This window comes from Microchirus variegatus (genome assembly GCF_963457635.1).
Source record: "Microchirus variegatus genome assembly, chromosome: 11".
Lineage (NCBI taxonomy): Eukaryota > Metazoa > Chordata > Actinopteri > Pleuronectiformes > Soleidae > Microchirus > Microchirus variegatus.
This window is the reverse complement of record NC_139812.1, coordinates 461,318-481,322: the sequence shown is the minus strand read 5'-3', so window position 1 is coordinate 481,322 and position 20,005 is coordinate 461,318. Positions and strand designations below refer to the sequence as shown.

Genomic DNA, 20,005 nt, shown 5'->3' with positions numbered 1-20,005 from the left:
AACGTCAGCGGCTGCCAAAAGGACAGCAGACCTAGTCCAGCTTGGAGAAAGGGAAGAGAATAACCTAATCTGTGGCAGCTTTCATAGCCACGACTCTAAGGCCTTATTCTGTTGTTGAGAACACTGGAGTCACGGTATAAGCTCCCGTCACGCAGCCACTTCACAGATTTATTCACACAACAGATAGGCTCGGCTTATCTCAGTTATTGCTGTTCACTGGTAAAAAAAAAAAAATCAGTAACATGTCATCAGTTAACATATTGTTAACAAGAAACACTACATAAGCTTGTTCTTCTAGCTTTTGCGATGTTTGTGCTTTCCCAGAGCACATAAAATAAAAAGGGAGTCCATATGAATATATATCAGACTGTTTGTATCCTTTGATGAAAACAAAGCCATGTGCAGTATTCACGAAAATCGAATCGTTGACTGGATAATTGTAACCTAAGCGTGGGACCAGTGAAGATTCACACCTCTACAGTATAGTATTGTTGGAGATCAGCTCATTCACGGTGGAGCATAACATGGCCCTTTGGTTTACAACCAAGAGGTCCATAAAACTCCGTCTCTCGAGCTCCCTTATCTTTCACACATCAGTGTGAAACCCACTGCAGTGGCCACTTTGTGACATGTGACCCCATGTGTCGCCCGAGGGGCCAGACATCAGCTCTTCAACTCATCATAATGTTTAATCATTCATTCAAGTTGCTTGACTATTTTTCTCTCCGTGGCACTATGACATCAGTAGGTGTTGTATAGAGAAGAGGAAAACAAGATCCTATCACACGATCACAGGAGACACATTCAGGACTCATTTTAAATTCCAGGTGTGAACAGTTATACTTCACTTTCTCTCTGCATGTCGTCAGATCACTGAGGTCTGATGCCAATGTTTTCCAGAGCTAACGAAACAGTTACACAGTTGTACTCAGTTACAATAACTAATCAACATCAGCGGTAACTAGAATGCATTTCTGGGGGAACTGCAGAGTGTTCTTGCTCAGGTGCATTTCACTAATGCGAGCAGCTTGTAACAGCTGTTTCTCCATTTACAGACACACAGAACATATGTGTATACCATAATATCCACAGTAATTGTAATGATTTAATCTATTTAGATGTGAAATGTAACACAACAGTGCCACCTAGTGTATAAATGCATTAACATTAAAAGTGTGAGATGAACCTCTTTTTTCGCTATACTGACAGGTTCAACATGTAATCTGAAATGTCTATGGATATATAAATATACCTGTTTCACCCAGTGGATGCAAAGCAACTTAACGTTTCTATGGGTAATAGTAAGTTACAGCTTCGGTGAAATGGCCGTTGCCTACCCAGAATGCATTGCTAGTCTTTAAAACACCTCAAAGCAACAAAATAATACATAATCTTACGTAAATATATTCATTTGTATGCCTTTATAGATGTAAACATTGGAATATTACTCTCCTATCAACTTTTGTACTATCATCACAATGAAACAAGTTAGACTTGAACACCATGACTGTGAAATGTATTGAATTTGCTGGGTGTATGCATGCATGATCCTGATATGGTAAGGCAGAGCTGCACTTGTGTCAGTATACGGTTAGATAGGGGCAGTGACAAAGGTGTAGAGTTGACTTGCTGTGGTCATCATGTAAATAAATCTGTGAAATATCCATACATTTTTAATGATTTTGTTTCGAAAGTTTGGTTTCGATACGTGAAAGCGTTCCGATATATGAGCTAACTTCCTGTTTGGCGGCTATGCCGTCAATTTTGCTTCCAAAAATCACCAATCAATCACCGATCAATTTGGAGTGTTCAATTTACCTAATCCCAGAAAGTAAATCATAATTAAGAAATATAAAAAATAATTGACATTTAATCGCACATTCTTCACTTTTGACTAGGATGGGAATCTGTATTGGTCAGTATCAGTATCGGTTCGAAAATCACAAAATCACTGGATCGGATATTGGACAACAATACAATCCAAAAATCCTATATATCATATGCTTCACTAGTAAAAATGTAAATTAAAACCACCAGCAAAAGCATTTTAGCTTTTTGGGAGAACGATATTTGTTACACAATTGGGGAATTATGTCTTTGAAATGACTCAACACAAATGTGTTGTTAACAGCTTCATAGTTCATAAATGGTCTAAAATGACTGTATCGGACTGATATCGGTATTGATAGATACTTGAGTTTGTGATATTGGTATCGGACATCGGACAAGTGTTATCGCCCCACGACTACTGTTGACTATGACTTAACCATTGTATTTTTAAAAAAAATCCAGTCTAAGTTTTATAACCAGTGAAAATGGGCTGTCATACATCTGAGAAAAATATATAACACATTTTAAATGTGACAGATGTGTCAGTGCCTTACAAATTGTTTTTTGTATTGTGATTTAATGCAGGTGCAGATGGTTGTCACTCTCTTTACAGTGTGAATGACAGCTATATATTAGTTGGTTAACTTGTCGAATTGCAAATTTGAATGTTGATAAAATACAGAATAAATAACAATGTTGTACAGAATCGAGTGCTATTTCATATTATACAAAGTGTTAAGGGAAGTTAAATATTTCCAGTAAAATGTTTTGAACGTATGTGGGCTGGTCCGAGCCATGAAGATCCAGGGCTGACAATTAGTCCCATGTTTTCAGTGTAGGATAATCCCCCAGATTTTATTTCAAAAAAATGATATTTTAATGTACAGCCAGCACAGCCGAGAGGTTATTTAGCCACTAAAAGTGCAAAGGTTGTATCATGGTTGACATCCTAACCGTTGAACATCACTAGCATAATTTGATTTTCCTTTATTTAACCAGGTAAAAAAACTCATTGAGATTTAAAACTTCTTTTCCAAGAGTGACGGCAGCACAGACACAGAACTGTGATCATTCCCATCATGAGGGTTGTGAAGACTTGAGTTGCATCTATGCAGCTCTTTGATCAGCTGAGCACAACCGCACATAATTGAAATATGCAGATCGTTTTCTTTCCTTCAAGACGTGTCCTCTTGTTGAAAGCTGAGTGCTCAAAAAGACCATGTCCCAAGCACTGGGCTGTCGAAAAAAATCATTTATGGTTGGTTTTGCAGCTGAACTGTCATGGCTGAGAGGATATGAAGAGGTTTGGGAGGAGGGATGTTGGGAGAGGAGGGGGTTTTTCTCTTTTGATCTTTTTAGGGCAGCAAAGAGGGAGGAGGCTCTGTCCGAGCTGGCAAACACATTTAGCTGGTAATTGTTCAGATCAGACTGACAGTCAGTCTTGGAAATGCACTGACAAACAAAAGTTTACAGCTCCAATTGGAAAAGTCAACAGGTCTCACATGAGGCCTGAACATAAACTGTGGAGCTGAAGCTTCACTTTGATCATTTGTTTGCATTTCAGCCTGGTTCAACTGCTGCTTTGTTAACACTGCAAGATGAGGAGTTTATCCATCCACCTCACACCGTATGCATGCTATACATTTATCCTCAGACACGATTTATGCTACATCCAGCAACTGGTTACTAAGAACAGGGAAATGTTTATAAATCATCATTTGCAGACTTTGCAGTGAAGATGGCAAAGTGCACCAGTGTTCTAGGGGGTTCATAAATGCTGAGTTGAGAAGCAAGACTGAAAGCTAAAAGTGTCTATCAAACCTCATCTATATGGAACGTGATAGGACGAATGAATGGGTTCACACAGTTTTTCAAGTAAACAGTTTAACATGTGAACATGTCCACACATAAGAGCATATAGCAGATACTGGCTCCTCAAACACCACAGTGTAGAGTGAGAGGAACATAAAAGCATCTGCAACAAATGTCCTTCTGAAGGAACTTTATGACCAACTCTCAGTCAGGTATGCTGGAACTTTGCTCCCCTGCTGTTAAACAAACACACACACACAATTCAGAGATTTCCTTAATGATTCTAGCATTATAGTGGTGTACTTTGATGAATCACTCAAAATATTGTCACATGTTGGGAGGTTGTGAATGGAGTTTCCATGCATGCTTTGGATTATGTTGTTCTCCAGTCATTACAAATCTTATTCTTTTATGTGTCAGTAGTGTTTCAGTTTACAACTTTCTTGTTTATCTATTTTCATTGTGTTTTACAGCCAAAACAAACATAGTGGTTTCATCACAACAACATAAACACTGAGACTGAGAGGCTGCTGTTATCCAGAGTAATGACCATGTTATCCTTTGTAATGAAGGTCTCCTTCATTACTTATCTTTTGGGGGGGGGGGGGGGGGCGTCACTGGTTCAGGAACTTGTTCGAGTTTTGGCACAATTTCTGAACATACTTAATTCCACAAAAGAACCACTTACACTTAGTGCCTTTATCGTGTCTCGAGCCTTTATCCCAATTTGTACAAAAATCATCATCTGAACCCTGTGAAAGATTTTCTCCAAAGCAGGAGAACTTCTCCAAAAGGAGGAATTGTCTGAACCCCAATGGAACATGTTTTTTTTTCTGTATAGAAATGTATTAAGTCTGTGAATTGCCTTCTTCATGTTCATAAGCCTTCCATAACCAGTTCTCCTTTTACCCCACAGAACTTCCTCACCTCATGCTGCAGCCTCCAGGTCCACAGAGTCCAGCTGCAGCCACCACCTTCTCCATTTCAGCCTCCTCCCTCTGGAACTCACTATCCCAACCCATCTGCGACTGTTCTGACCTTTCCTCGTTCAAATCACTCCTCAAAACGTGCCTCTTCAAGACTGCTTTTTATGTTGTTTTACATTTTTTTCTTTAGCATTTTATGAAAGAACATGACCCCTCTGGTTGGAGTATGCACATTCTGTAGTAAATAATAATGACATTGGTGTTGCAAAGTCTTCTACATTACCGCCACCTTGTGGACCGGAGTGGAACTGCATGTGTGACTGAATCACTATTACCAGATCTTAAATCAGTGGTGTAGTATTTCACCACTGTTCACTTCAATAATATGCAACAAAATTGCACCACTTATGTTAAGTCATTACACACATCTAAAATGGATTTGAACACATCCTGATTGCAATTTTGCTCTACATTACTCCTCACTCTTCAATTAAAATCCATGGTCTGTAGAAAAATCATAATTTGTCTGCACAAAGTTCCTTATTTCCTCAACCGAAGCAGGACTCAGTGCTATCACACCAACACTGAGCAGTTCATACAGAGCATAAACATGCTTGTGTGCACAGATGTGTACAAGCCAAGCCAGTGTAAAACAAGAGTTTAATATCAGTAATCTATTTTACATTTATTACATGTTTAAATAAATATTCCATCCTTAAAATAATTTTATACATCCTCAAAAAAAATATATTTATATATGTATAAAAACAGACATTCAGGGGGCAACAAGAACACAGGTGAATGAGGGTGAGTGGTGTATTGAGGGCATTTGAACACTTAATGCATTATGCACACGTCAACATTATAGTCAGTGGAACAAGTGGAAACTTGTGTTTATGAAATGTAGCTGCTACATTGTTCCATCAGACGCTGTTAAACGCTTCAGCACTGCGCTGCTTCTTAATGCAATACAGTGTCTGACAGTGTCTGTGAACGCAGCATTCCCTGGCAGTGCATTCAATCATAAAGTCCCATTGCGCAGCAGGAGAGAGTCACAAAAAATGACTACACTGGTTAAAATGGTATGAACAAAGGAAAAAAAAATGCTCTTCAAATATAGCCCCAACAACAGTCAGAAAATAAGTAATGAGTACATCTAAACACAAATATTTTTTCGTTTTTTTTTCACAAGTCAGTCTGGAGTACAAAAATAAATTTCTAATCTTTTCTTATATACAACTTTCCTTTTACTTAACTTCATATTAGGATATAGTAATGTTCAGGATAAAATGTTTTTTGTAGAGAGCAGAGGAAGTGTGTGTGTCTGCTGCTAATTCAGTCACTTTTTCCTCCTCCCTCTGTATTTTCTATCTTCCTCCTCCTCAGCGCTCCGATGAGTATCGTGCACGTTTAGTCCTTTGACTGAACGGGTAGTGGATAAAGTCAAAAGCCCGGTGACTGCTGGAGTGTGTGGGCTGCTGCCCCCTTGGCAACCTCTTCATGAAATGGACTTCACGTTGGTGCTGGCGTGTCCGCGAGCCCTTCCGTGGCCGCCCGCGGCGAGTGAAGGCCATGTACCAGCTCTCGAAGCGGGCATTCCTTAACGCTGTGTAATTATTCTCCAGAACTATCTCGGTGAAGATGCAGTCATGACCTTGTCCATTTTGCTACAGAAAAAAAACATGAATAGAAAATCAGTAAATGTTAATGTTCAAAGGAGAGCTGTTGATAAAGATTTACAGATGGGAAAAATAGAAAAAGGCATCCCTGGGCAGCCTGTCCCTGCACACACACCCACACACACATATTCACACAGCCCTCCCCACATCCATGCAGCATATGCTACAGTCATTACAGATCAGAAAGAGGGGGATGAGAGTAAGCAATGGCTCTTCTCCCCCTTCAGCAAACATCCAGCAGTCCTTCAGTACAGAAAGCCTTAACAAAGACACCAATGACCACTTTCAATTCAGCTTAGATTTCCTGTCATATTTGTGACTCAGTTAAACTAACACATCAGTCCACTGCTGTGTTGAGGTCAAACCCTGTTAGACACGTTCATCGACTTCAGCTCAGAGTGTGAAGACGATTCATTGACAGGATGAATTAGATTGTAATCGTTTTTTTTCTTTTTGCCAATTGTTTGAAAATAATTTCCAATTAATGATGAAATATAACTGTCATGATGATACACAGTGACAACGTGCTCTCACCTTTTTGAACAAAGAGGCGTTCAAATGATGATTATTATTTTTTTTAATTGGCCTGATACACAGAAGTGCATGCACATGTCGGAAATAATGCAAACATTCTGTTCATTCTATCTACCTTCAAAACATGCGCACACTCTGGGACAAGCTGTGACTGAGGCTGTAGCTCAGGGCAGATGGTGCACGACGCAGGGTGCAGGGTGGGTGTGTGTGTGTGTGTGTGTGTGTGTTTTAGGTAGAGTCTAATGCACCTCATACTTATGGCTAATAAGTACACACACAAACATGTGTGTATATATATATATATGTATATGTATACACACATGTTGCAAATGTTAATTTAAATGTAACATATGGTGATAAAAAGACTGGTGGCATTCCTTGTTGGATTAATTGTTGCTTATTTCCCACTTTCATAATTGTATCCCTGGTTATTTATGTATCTCAATGTGTATTCATGCTGTGCACAGTCTCCTAACACCCACCTGTTTTGTTTCATTAATACATAGCAGTGTGATATTTTAGGTAGACTGAGCTTCAATTTGATTTGACCTTCCTTGGTATAACAATCCACCCTGACTTGACTGAAAATTGTCCTCATAAATCTCAGCGTGGGACCTGCCCTCAACTTTTCTCTCCGCTCAAGTCAACTTTTCTTCCTCACCTTGCCGATGAGCTTCCCTCTCTTGTTCATGCAGATGTAGAATCCCGTCTCAGCTCCTTTGATGCGCACTCGGCTCCCAAACGTGTCCGTTTCCACAATGAGTTTAGCTAAATCAAATAAAGAAAGAGTGGGTTTAAATGTCATTATTTGTCTCAATCATTCTTCAAACATCAACAACAGGGCACAAAGGGATGGACAGATATTTACAACAGTTATATTTACAAACAGTACAACAATCCTTGTATTAATAATGTATTTTCCCCTCAAACACACTGAAACATGTCAGACAATTCCTGGGGATTCGTGCTCCCATCAAAAATGGTGAGAGGTCTGAATGGATAAAGAATTCCTTTTCAAATAAACTTGCAATGACCTCACACATTTATCTCTGTATGTTCTGAAAAGCACCGAGAGACAGTGAAACACTGGCTATTCGTCGAATGTGGCTTTATTGGGTGGCTATAAAACAATTTTAAAAGAAAACAATGAGGCTGGGTGCTGTGTTTCCACTCTGTGAAGTGACATCATCATATACTGTATATGAAGCACAGGACGAGTGGGGTCTCTGAGGGTTACCACACAATGACACACACCAGTGTACTGTATGGTTGTGGGTTAAATCTGCGTTCAGAGTAGAGACACAGGTCCATAAGAGCTCCCTAAACAGACGGCAATCACTGAATTAATGTTGCATTTAATATAAATACAAAGGAGATTTGCAAAGCCTGACAAATGCATGTATGAATGTGAGTCTGGATGAAGAAGCTGAAGGTGAGGGTTTAGGGGAGAGAAAGAGAGAAAGAGAGAAAGAGAGAGAGTGAGTAGCTATGCAGGAAATGTTCAGGAGCTAAAAGTAAGATGACTTGTAATGGCTCTAGCAGACCTGCAGGATCTCTGGAGGATCACCTTCAGCATCACACACACTCCACCCAACACTGAGACCACACTCACTACATGAGGTGAGAGGAGCTCACTTATATATAAGAGCATATTTTGAAAATGCCAGAGATGCAGCAGCATTTGAACAAATAGAACTTCATAGTACAAATGTAGTGAATTACACTGATTTATACTACGATATTCAATCTTACAGTGAATTTAATTTAATATGTGGTTTCTGTTTGATTGTTTTGACATGTTTAATATTTAAATAGTCAAGCTTTACTATTAAAATATTTGAATAAAATGTGATATTAAAATAAGCTAATGGCATTCATTTTTAAATCATTTTTAATATAAGAAAGTGTGACCTTCAGAATGTGGTAACCTATTGTTTTTTTTATTCCACTAAATTTGGCAAATTTAAATGCGGGATTGTAAAGAAATAAAAACATGAATGTCACGCTGCGGGACTTGTGTGAGCTTTTCCTACCGTGAACGTCTCCGTCCTCGGCCATGGCGTTGATCTTCTTGTTGGGCAGGACCTGGACGTGTTTGCCGCTGGTTCGACTGTAGAGCTGGTAGATCCGGATCAACCTGCGGCTCATGCGGTCCGTCACTTTACTCTGCTCGCTTACATGCTGCGTGAAATTAGGCGGGGACTGATTGGTTACCTGTCAGGAATTAGATGCCATCACAATCAGTACATAGTCTTTTTTTACGTCTTTTTTTTTTTTTTTTTCATTCTACTTAACATTTAACTGAAATTGTGAGCCACAAGCCAGGCTCGTGTTATTGTATGATAAGAAATTGTAGTGAGTTATTTTTGTGTTGGACACAAGTTCCGGTCTGCAGCTGCCAAATGGAATAAACCACTTCCAGAGCAGACGCGCTGTGATTACAGGTTGTGTACAGGAGAATGTGGCCGCGCTACTGCTGCTCATCCTGTCACACTTTTATTTCAGCCAGTCCACTGTGATGAACAATAGGCTGCTTTCCATGTCTTGACCCCCACATGCTGGTGAAGGTCTGCCCCGCCGCGCGTCCTATGCCAGTGCCGGGGAGATTAAGTACAACCTGCCGGCAGGCCGCGCGCCTCCGCTGCCCACGGAGAGTCATCACATAATGTTGTGATGATCTCTCATCTTTCCTCCGCTTAATCACCAGCATTGGTGTATTGGTATATTTAACTTATAGTTGTGTCATAATTAAAAAAAACAACAACAACATTGCAAAACATTTCATTTAAAGAAGGGTAAGTGGTGACATACCTGAGTATAGTAGCACATTGCAAATAAGTGTAGTAGCCTGCAAGAAAGAAAAAGATAACATGTGTTTAGTTCATTGGAATGAAGGAGCATAATAAGAGCGCGTGAAGGTGACGGAGGTGAAGCACTTACAGATAGCTGGGTCTGGATGAGATGGGTCGCATCCTGGAGAGCAATGAAAAAAACACTCCAGTAAATGATGAGCAGGATCCCGTCGATGCTGCAAAATCCCGCCGATTGTGTTAAGAAATGTAGTGAAGGAGTGAAGTGAAATCCACAGTCAGAGAGGACAGAGAAGATCACGCGCGCACTGCGGACGCATTCTTCACTAAATCAGTGTCCATCACCGGTCAACGCCAGGTTCGACTCAGAGAGTTGGAACAGTTATCACTTGTGATGAATGGCAATTTACCATTAACAGAAAAAGGTCTGTCAACAACTGCGATGTTGCCTTTGCAGAAGTGGAGCTGTGCGTAAAATGGAAGCGCAAACAAGTTGCCTGGTGCTGTCACACTGTATATCCTCTGCTGCTCTGAGTGTGTGTGTGTGTGTGGAGACGAGGCTCAGGCTGCTCCGCTGTGTCAGTGTTCGATGCCGTTGATGATCATGTCTTGTGCTCCCATCACTCCCGTGTCCAGCCTCTCGCTCGGCGTTCACACAATCCCTGTTAAGAACTGTTAAGAACAAGCCCCTTTTTCTGTAGAACAAAAGTGGACATCGCCCCCATGGCCCCGTTCCACCTCCTCCCCCCCGTGACTTAAAACATCTCTTCACCTGCGGAGCGGTCCACACACACACACACACACACACACACACACACACACACACACACACACACACAGATGGGGGGTCGAGGAGGAGCCTGCACATGCCGCCAACACAACTATGTAAAAAAAAGGCAATAAAGCGAACTCTGAGCAGCTCTTCTTCATCGAGCTGTGCATATCTGAGCGCGTCATCTGATGCATGAGTGAATGAATGAATGAATGAATGAATGAGTGAGTGAGTGAATGAATGAATGAACGACCCTCCGCTCATCGCTTCATACTCTTGTCTCTCTCTCTCTCTCTCTCTCTCTCTCTCTCTCTCTCTCTCTCTCTCTCTCTCCAGAGCAGCTCAGCTTTGTGTATTGACCAAACAACGCGTGAGACATTAAAAGGATTACAGGCGATTAGCGTTTTTAAACAACCCCTCCCGTCATTAAATAAAGCCCGGGTTGTGGCCTCTGTCCTCTGGCCTCAGAGCATCAACTCGACCTGCTTGAGCTGCAACGGAAACCTTTGCAACAACTCGCGGATTTAACCGAATGAACACGTTAAGTTCGGTGACTGAAGAGCTGATGACAGAGTGAAACATCAATTAATTAAGACTGAGCAGACAAGAGCTGCTCAACAGCCCAATTCTATGTTTAACACAATTAACGATGAATTATCTGCTAACCGCACCCTTTTAACTCCTTATATCCACTGAACAATGACATTAGCAGTTAGACTTAATTGATTGATTTGGCTATTAATTAGACTGCTCAGTATCGGCCACATCAAGGACACAGAAACTCTGCAAACTCTGTGTAATAAACAAAAGTAGTCATTTAGGTAAGTGACCCATCATTGACATCATGGTGATTCAGGAGAATCATGAACAGAGTCAGGAACATGCACAAAGGTTGCTTCTCTGTCCAGTCGTGACTAATTATTTGTGGTGACTTAAATGTCTGCATGATTATCTAAATAGCTGAAGATAATTCAGCCTCCCATCATCCATCACAGGCTTTAGTGTCAGTCTGACATACTGGGTTGGTCCACCAGTGGGCACTGCAGAGGCTGAGGCACTTCTGCCCACTGTCCTTGATGGTGTATTTATATATGACAATTTCAGACATGAGTGAGGCTTTGCTCTGAGGGCCCGGCATCAATAATCTGCCCGTCTGACACAATGTATGTTATGAGGGTTTGTTTTCTCTCTTCCATTAGCATCTCACTCTCTCTGTTTGTGGCTGCATCGTCTGTGTCACGATGACTGACAGGTAGCTGCCGCTCTGGACTCCAGCTCTGGGCCTGATTGCCCTCCTCATAACCCCAGGAGACCTGCACCCTCCAGGAGCTCTGCAGGAGGCCAGCACTCCTCCCCCTCGGCTTTTACTGGCCTTTTTCCCTCTGCTCCTCCACTCGTGATCAAAACTCCATGTGTCGGGCTTATAATTAAATTAAACAGGACATACAAACACAAAATAACTTTAATGATGTGCTCAGTTAGTAGAGCTGACGCACAGTGACCTGGATTAGATTCCACCTCGTCATTTGCTGCATCTATTTACCATCCTCTTTTTTACATTTCTTAACATTTCACGCCACTGGTATAAAACTGTAATAAAAATCAACTTGCAGCAACTCGATTCATCTAGATAGATAGATAGATAGATAGGGTAAGTCCTGACTGCTCCTTTTAAAAAAATATTTGCCTTGTTTTGTGATGCTTGTACTAAATTATCTATGTTAAATGTCTGCAAGGTTTTCACCTTCAACAGTCTGCTGAGGTTCACTGTGGTCTTTGTGATGTAAATGTCGTCATCCTTCCATTCCCATGCTTCATCTCGCTGTTCCTAAACAACTCTACATATAATTTAATGTTTTAGTTTTGAAACATATACCAGTTGCTATGTTTGACGTCCACATTACTGAAAAATACAACTTTTCTTTTACTTTGATTATGCTGCTGCTTTAGGGTACAAATGTAATGTAACTGTTTTCCTCGAGAGAAGACAGGACCACAAAGCAGAGAAGGATTTCATATTCAAATAAAATGCTTTTTTCATTAATCACTGCTGATTACTATACTTATACCCTACATACATAATAAATAACTTTGCTTAGTGTTGTATTCATTCAACTGATCTTTATTTAGACCAAACAAATCAAAAGTGAATTCATTCTTCATTAATGAATAGTCAGTGAACAATTTAAATAAATGATTCATAATAGATAATACTGCATTTGAGAGCAGTGTCAAGATCCTTACATATGTTAAGTTGGCTAGTACTGTATATACTATATCTATACATATATATATATACACACACACATATATATATATATATATATGTATATATACAGTGGTATGCAAAAGTGTACATTTTCATGATTTTCCTTTATAGATCATTGGTTGTTTGGATAAGAAATGTCAGTTAAATATATCATATAGGAGACAAAACACAGTGATATAAAGTTTATATGATTTACAGAAAGTGTGCAAGAATTATTTAAACTAAATTAGGCATGTGCATATATAATTTAGGCACCCATGACATTTTATTGATTTCAATACCTTTAGCACTAATTATTGGAACACAAAATTGGTTCGGTAACCTCAGTGACCCTTGACCTCCATACACAGGTGAATCCAATCAATTGTAAATGTTTCTCCTCTTTATCATCTTCTCTGAAGAGTGACAACATGGGAGCCTCAAAACAACTCTCTAATGACCTGAAAACAATGATTGTTCAACATCATGGTTTAGGGGAAGGATACAGAAAGATATCTCAGAGATTTAAGCTCTCAGTTTACACTGTGAGGAACATTGTGAGGAATGTGAAGACCACAGGAACAGTTCTAGTTAAGGCCTGAAGTGGCAGAACAAGAGAAAATGTCAGATAATCAGAGGTGAAGGATGGTGAGAACAGTCACAGTCAACCCACAGAGCAGCTCCAAAGACCTACAACATCATCTTACTGCAGATGGTGTCACTGTGCATCGTTCAACTATTCAGCACACTTTACACAAGGAGATGCTGTATGGAAGAGTAATGCAGAAAAAGCCTTTTCTCTGCACCCGTCACAAACAGAGTCACTTGAGGTATGTTAAAACACATTTGGAATAAGGTGCTGTGGACTGATGAAAGTAAAATAGAGTTATTTGGGCAAAAAAAGGGGCGTTATGCATGGTGGAAAAAGAACACAGCATTACAAGAAAAACACTTGCTACCTACAGTAACAGTTGGTGGTGGTTCCATCATGCTGTGGGGCTGTGTGACCAGTGCAGGGACTGGGAATCATGTTAAAGTTGAGGGTCGCATGGATTCCACTCAATATCAGCAGATTCTGGAGAACAATGTCCAGGAAACTACAGTTTTACTGTACACGGTTACACGGTGCTGGCGCAGGGTGGAATTAAGTGTCTTGCCCAGGACACATCGGCATGTAGACTAGCAGAACAAGGAAACAAATCCACAACCTTCTACTTGAAAGACATTTTGTTCTACCACTGATCTACTGTTTCCTCCCCACTTGTACTGATAAAGTGAAAATGTCCTAAAGAGGCAGCAAATAGAAGCACACAAACACAAGACAGTATAATTCACAACAAATAAAACAGAGTCATGGTCAGTCAAAATAATAAGTGCAGCTGTGAGCGTCTGAGCTGCATTGATTTATACAAGCTAAAAGAGGTGCAGCTCCTTTCGTCACCACACAGGATGTTCCACTTATTTACTTAACTTCCCAAAGGTTGTGGCAGAACAGTGTAGCACAATCCAGTATATAAGATAGTCTAGATCAGGGGTCACCAACGTGGTGCCCGCGGGCACCTGGTAGCCCGCAGGCAGCCAATACGGTGCCCGCGGGCTCACTTCACTTCACCTCACTTGCATGTATCCATATGATCGCTCAGTAAAATATCTTTGATATTGTTTATAAAAACTGATAATCGTTAGGAGTAAGCACTGGAATGAATGTGTATGCAGTTGAATGCATAATATTAATCATTTAAATGGTAAACAAAAAAAAAATGTTAATGTGGTAGCCCTCCATATTATTTTTTACCCTTAAGGTAGCTCTCTGTCTCAAAAAGGTTGGTGACCCCTGGTCTAGATGATCTAAACAAATTTAGAACTTGGGGATTTGTGGGTTTGGGGATTGACGCTATGGGAGATTTGGGGATTAGGCAAATTGGAACTCTAAATTGACCATAGGTGTGAGAGTGGAAGAATGAACGAATGACTACAATAATGTAATTTCATGTCCAAGTAAAATTCAATATACCACAAAAAGGAACAGTGATTTCATATGATTTCTTTGCTAATGGTTAAATCATATTTCATGTTACAGCAGCTGCTTTGACTCACGATCTGTCATTCAAGTCAATGCACACATAAACACATTGACTTCAGACACACCTACACAATTAGACTAACAAACATGCATGTTGTTCTGCAGACCATGGTCCGCAGAACAATTAGCATTGTCACATGTAAATGAGCCACAGCCACAACAAGCTGTTCTGTTCCAGCCTACCAGACGTGGCATTCATTTTACAGATTAATAATCGTCTGTAAAATGAGTAATTTATTTCCTCCATATATAAAATGGTTCATTCTGCAGTTGTTGGTGTGGGAGGTGGAGGAGGGATAGTGTTGATGATTCTTCAACTTTCAATAAAAACAGACAGCAAGGTTATTGTTTTATTTATTAAGTTAATAATCTTCTTTGACACATTTTCACAATAAAATCTGGAGCCTGAAGTATTCCTCTTTTTGGTAGCTATACTGACTTCAACAGTGATGTCACAGGGTAACTTAAACAGGAGGGGAGGTAGAGTGCCGTTATTTAGGCCCACTGACTGATGGGGGAAGGTAATCAGTGTGGAGCCTAGCAATGTTAATTTACTTACATTTAACTTTTTTTTCAGTTCAGACAAGGCAATGGTTATTATTGTTATGGTGTAATACAGGACCACTTTTGTTTAAAAAAAATCATATAAAGACAGTAGTGGCAGAACACCCACAGTGCACCAAAGATGATAAAAGACCAAATCAATTATTGTGAATGTTATTAGAGATTTAGAAAGTATGTAAGAATCCTTATAAAAACAGAGGTGGAGCAAATATTGTCTCCCTTGTCTATACTTAGAAGTTTGTGGTAACAACTATGTTTAATGTTGACAGTCATCAGAAATCAATTGGTATGTGAAGAACATTCAGAGAAAGCAAATGAGAGAAAGCACTAGAGCAGAGGCTAGTGACAAGGTAGAGTTAAGTGGAAAGAGTGGGGAGGGAGGGGGGGAGGGGGGGATGGAGGGGGGGGGGGAGGGGATATCAGGCACCGAGCAAGATGGAAAATAAATAGAAAAAGCAGAGAAGTGCAGGGTCTTGTAGGAATTTTCAAAAAGGAAAAGGAAAATGTGGAGCTGGTGGATAAGGTTGACACTGCATCATGTTCAGAGCTGTTGTGTTTCTTTGGGTCTCCATCTTCAAAGAGATGCTGGTCTCGATGACTTTACCATACACTGTTCAGAGGGTTAGAGCTGGAGCACAGCTCTGCACACTTATGGAGCTTTTCCACTGCACGGTCTTGGCACGGTGCGACTCGGCACGGCACAGCATGTTTTTTTTGCTTTCCTATTAGCGATAGGATCTGGTATCTGGTCATTTTTTTTATTACCTGCTCTGGCGAGGTTCAAAGCGAGCTGAGCCGATGCTATGCATGACGTTGTCAGACTGCCATATCAGTCATGTATCACGGAAATATCTGAAATAACTGAAAACAACTGCTTTACAAGTCACTAGTGACTAGTTTGTGTGTGTCTTGTGTAAAACAAAGTCATGGTGGTTTCATGCAGCCATGCAGTGATAACTTCCATGTTGAGGAGGTACTATAGTAATGGAAAACTAAACCGTGCAGAGTTGAGACATGCTGTGCCGAGGCGAGGTGATCAGAGACTATGCAGTGGAAATGCGCCATTACCTGCATTAGGTAACACCATACCACTATGTTTCAAATGAAGTAACAGGGTTGACAGGGTGTGATAGAACTAGTTCACTTCTGTCAACCGCACCTCTCATCAGTTGTCAAGCCAAATAACCCATCATGTTCAATTTGTCTTGGATTTCATAACCACTTCTCCCTTCTCCTTCCTCTCTTCATCCATCCAATTTAATAACTTATTTCACCCTCTGTTCATCCTTAAAAAAATCCCTTCATGCATATTTCCTTGTTCTTTTTTTTCTTTACTTTCAGTTTGCTGCAGAACGCTAATGTTTCATTATAACCTGGCCTGTAACCAGCATTTTCAGACTATCACCCTCAACATCCATTTATCCATTTTCAACATTGATCATCTCAACCTCTGATAAAAAAAATCCTCTGGTGGAGGATAAAGCAGTAGATAATGGATGGATGTTGTCACAATATTAACGGGATAACAGCCTGGAGTCTGGAGTTAGACTATTAGACTATTAGACTAGACTTATTAGACTCGTACTGCAACTATTATTCTTAAGATGATTTTTTGACATATTTATGGAAACAGGTGGGCCCATATCTTTGCTTCTGTTATAGTTACAATAACACATTTTGTGTGAAAATGTAAATTTGTGGGGTCAAGGAATCCAATAAAAATAGGTTCCAAGACTAAAAACAATAATGTTCTCCTTACCATGACAATTGGAGGCAAAATATACAATTTTTAATTTAAAAAACGCATGCCAAAAACACATTCCATTTACAACACTAAGATGATTCCCTAGATGTCTGTACCACTGTGGGAACATGAGCCAAGACATCCACAGAGCGACATGCAAGGCTGCCTCTGCATGCAACATTTGCATAGCTCCATGTACTGATCATAATCTTCATGAGCACATAGAGAGCAGCTCCAGACACCTGTCGCATGTATCGGGTTCTGCAAATGCGGTTAACACTAGGGATGCACCGATTGATCGGCCGGTGACCAGAATTGGCCAATTTTCACGTGATCGGCCATGAACGGCGACCGACCAGTCAGACAGAGATATAGCGGTCAAATGCACATGCACGCCACATGATCAACAGCGCGCCGCAACAGCAACACGCGTTGTGACATGAGCTGGTACAGGTGGAGAGGCTAACGGGATTAGCAGTTAGCAGAGGCTCCGGATAGCAAGTTACCTCAGAGAATAGACAGAAAGAGAAGTTAAAATCGATATTGGCAGGTCAAACTCCCAGAAACAACCGGAAATTGCAATTGGCCCAAAAAATGGCAATGGGTGCATCTAATGAAGGCCTGAGCTTTGCCACTAGTCGAGATGCCACTTTTAGTAAGAGCTGTGGTTCACCCACTGCCATCCAGTCAGTCATCAGACACACTCCACAGCATCTTCTCGGTATGCATTGTTACCAGAAAGGAATCCTCGCCAAGCTCTGTCTGGGGAAACTTCCACTGAAGTTACTTGGCCAGTGTGAGGAGTGGTTGATCAGCTTGTTAAGGACTTTTATTGCAGGCCAAGCAAGGAGGGGAAGTAGCCTCTGTGATGCTGCCATAATATGCAGCCCATGAGATCCATTCTCCGGATTGAAGGTTCTCTTTCACGAGAAGGTTTCTGACTCTTTCTAACCACTAACCTCTCTCTAACCTTCTTCAATCACACTGATGAGAGGACGGGAGGCTGGATGAGGATGACTGTTGGTATTCAGGGCAGGAACATTCAAAACCTCATCAGGTGGCAGTGACACATCCAGAGCCATTGTTGTTTAGTGAGGTGGCAAGGATTTCACATGCTTCTTCCCCATTTCAGCTGGATCTAGGATGGCAGTCAGATTTGTATGACCCTAATGTACTTCCATACCAAAGGGGACCTTTGTATCATGACTTGAAGTCAAAGGCCTATTTTTTGGCCTTAACCTCCCTACGAGTAGTCGTCCTGCCAGAAATTAGGCCTGAGCTCCTCCTGTTATAACACAAGTAGTTGTAATTCAGAACTGTCCGTTGAGAGAGCACAATAATATTTAGTTCTGCAGGCAGTATATGTCATGAAGAAATGTTTGTGCAAACTTGAGAACAACTTATACAGACAGTGTGTTGCTGAACATATATATATATATTTTTTTTTAAGCATTAAGAATAAAATGCTTAAAAAAGCATTATGGTACAAAAAAAATATGGTAGAAAATATAACAATGATGATGATGCTTATAGCAGCCTTGGCGTTTGGCCCTGTATGATGGTTTGACCTTTCTGCTGCTGTTGATCTACAAACTCAGTCACTCTCCTCTTGCCTTTCATGCCCGTCTCTACTCCACTGTGTATTTAGGCAGAAGTCAAACCCTAGTGGACTGATGTCTGAAGGGTGTGGGAAGTGCAGAGGTGGTTTTATAGGGGGAAGTCGAGGCTGTCCATCAGATGTTTTATCTGTGCTCTCACCCCTGGCTGGTGACAGAGGAGGTCGCTTATATCTGAGAAAAGATAATATCCCAGAGAAACCACACAGAAGAGACCCTGACAGTCCAGCTATGGAATGACAGCACATTCACTCCACCACAGACACCTTCTCAGGTATCTCTAGTCAGTGTGGGAGTGCTCAAAGTAAACTGGGCTTATATATTCAAAAACAGTATGTTGGTAGTTAGTATTTTTTTTGTTTATATTCAGCAAACTTCTAGACAATATACAGTAACAACATCATTTGTTTATACACAATACAAACACTATTAGTTAGTGTAGGGACTGCAAAAATAACACAGTGTCAGGTAAGACAATGACACATCCACCACCTTGACATTCACACCCAAGAGCTAAAACCTGTGTGTAATTATTCTACATTATACACGACATCATTGTATATGCTTGGCCACAATGATAACATTAGTCCATTATAATTTCATGTACAAAAACACCATTAAGACTGAGCTAAGGTATTGAACATATTGATCATTTGCAGTAACTGAGTGTCTGCCCATTTGTTTCTAATTTGGACAATGAAGTCTTTCTACCTTTCCAGAACAAGTTCTGTGTTTATCAGCAGACTGAAATAGTTATCTGAGTTAACAAGCAGCTCAGACTGACACCTGTCTGATCTTAGAGCTACTTCACTGATGTGTCCTGGGTGTTCCAGGGAAACTGAGTCTTTCCTTGGCTACTCACCCACTGCCAAAAATACCAGCAAAGCATTTCATTTGCTGCACATTTTAACCATCACTGAAGTGCACAGTCGTCTTATCTACCTTGAAGTGTGTGTCACATGGTGAGGTTCCCTCACATAATACCAGTCCTTGTTTAAAGAAAATCAGAATACAAATAAGCAAAATATTGTTATGTGACCACTTGCAAGTCAGTGAATTTGAAACATTGAGAAATGTCACAATACTTTTGGTTATAAAGCTGCTTGGGGACAAATAAAACAGCTGCATATTAAATAAGTAATGAGAAACACTGACAATACATTTAGCAACACTACAAGAACAGTACTGCTTGATCAGAAAAGAGAAAATCTCAACTAGCAAAACATTGCTGCCGCTTTAAAGTGAGGTGAATTTTGATTAACTGTCACTAATCACATTAAGTGATTCATTTAGAATGATCAGAAAAGCCCCTTTGTCACCAGAAGAAATAGACTTTATTCGCTTTTAGTGGTGATGCTGGTGTTCATTCATTTAAAAAGGGGGAAAA

The 20,005-nt window shown here is 40.4% G+C and overlaps 1 protein-coding gene across 1 annotated transcript; it reads right to left on the bottom strand.

The window, feature by feature from the left end:
• Nucleotides 1-5,950: 5,950 nt before the first annotated feature.
• Nucleotides 5,951-9,753, bottom strand: fgf8a (fibroblast growth factor 8a; the record flags this gene model as incomplete). Its single annotated transcript, XM_083898212.1, has 5 exons — nt 5,951-6,235; nt 7,443-7,549; nt 8,815-8,995; nt 9,593-9,629; nt 9,722-9,753. The coding sequence occupies 5 exons, from the start codon at nt 9,751-9,753 to the stop codon at nt 5,951-5,953; spliced, it is 642 nt and encodes a 213-aa protein (XP_083754338.1).
• Between the last annotated feature and the right edge of the window lie 10,252 nt (nt 9,754-20,005).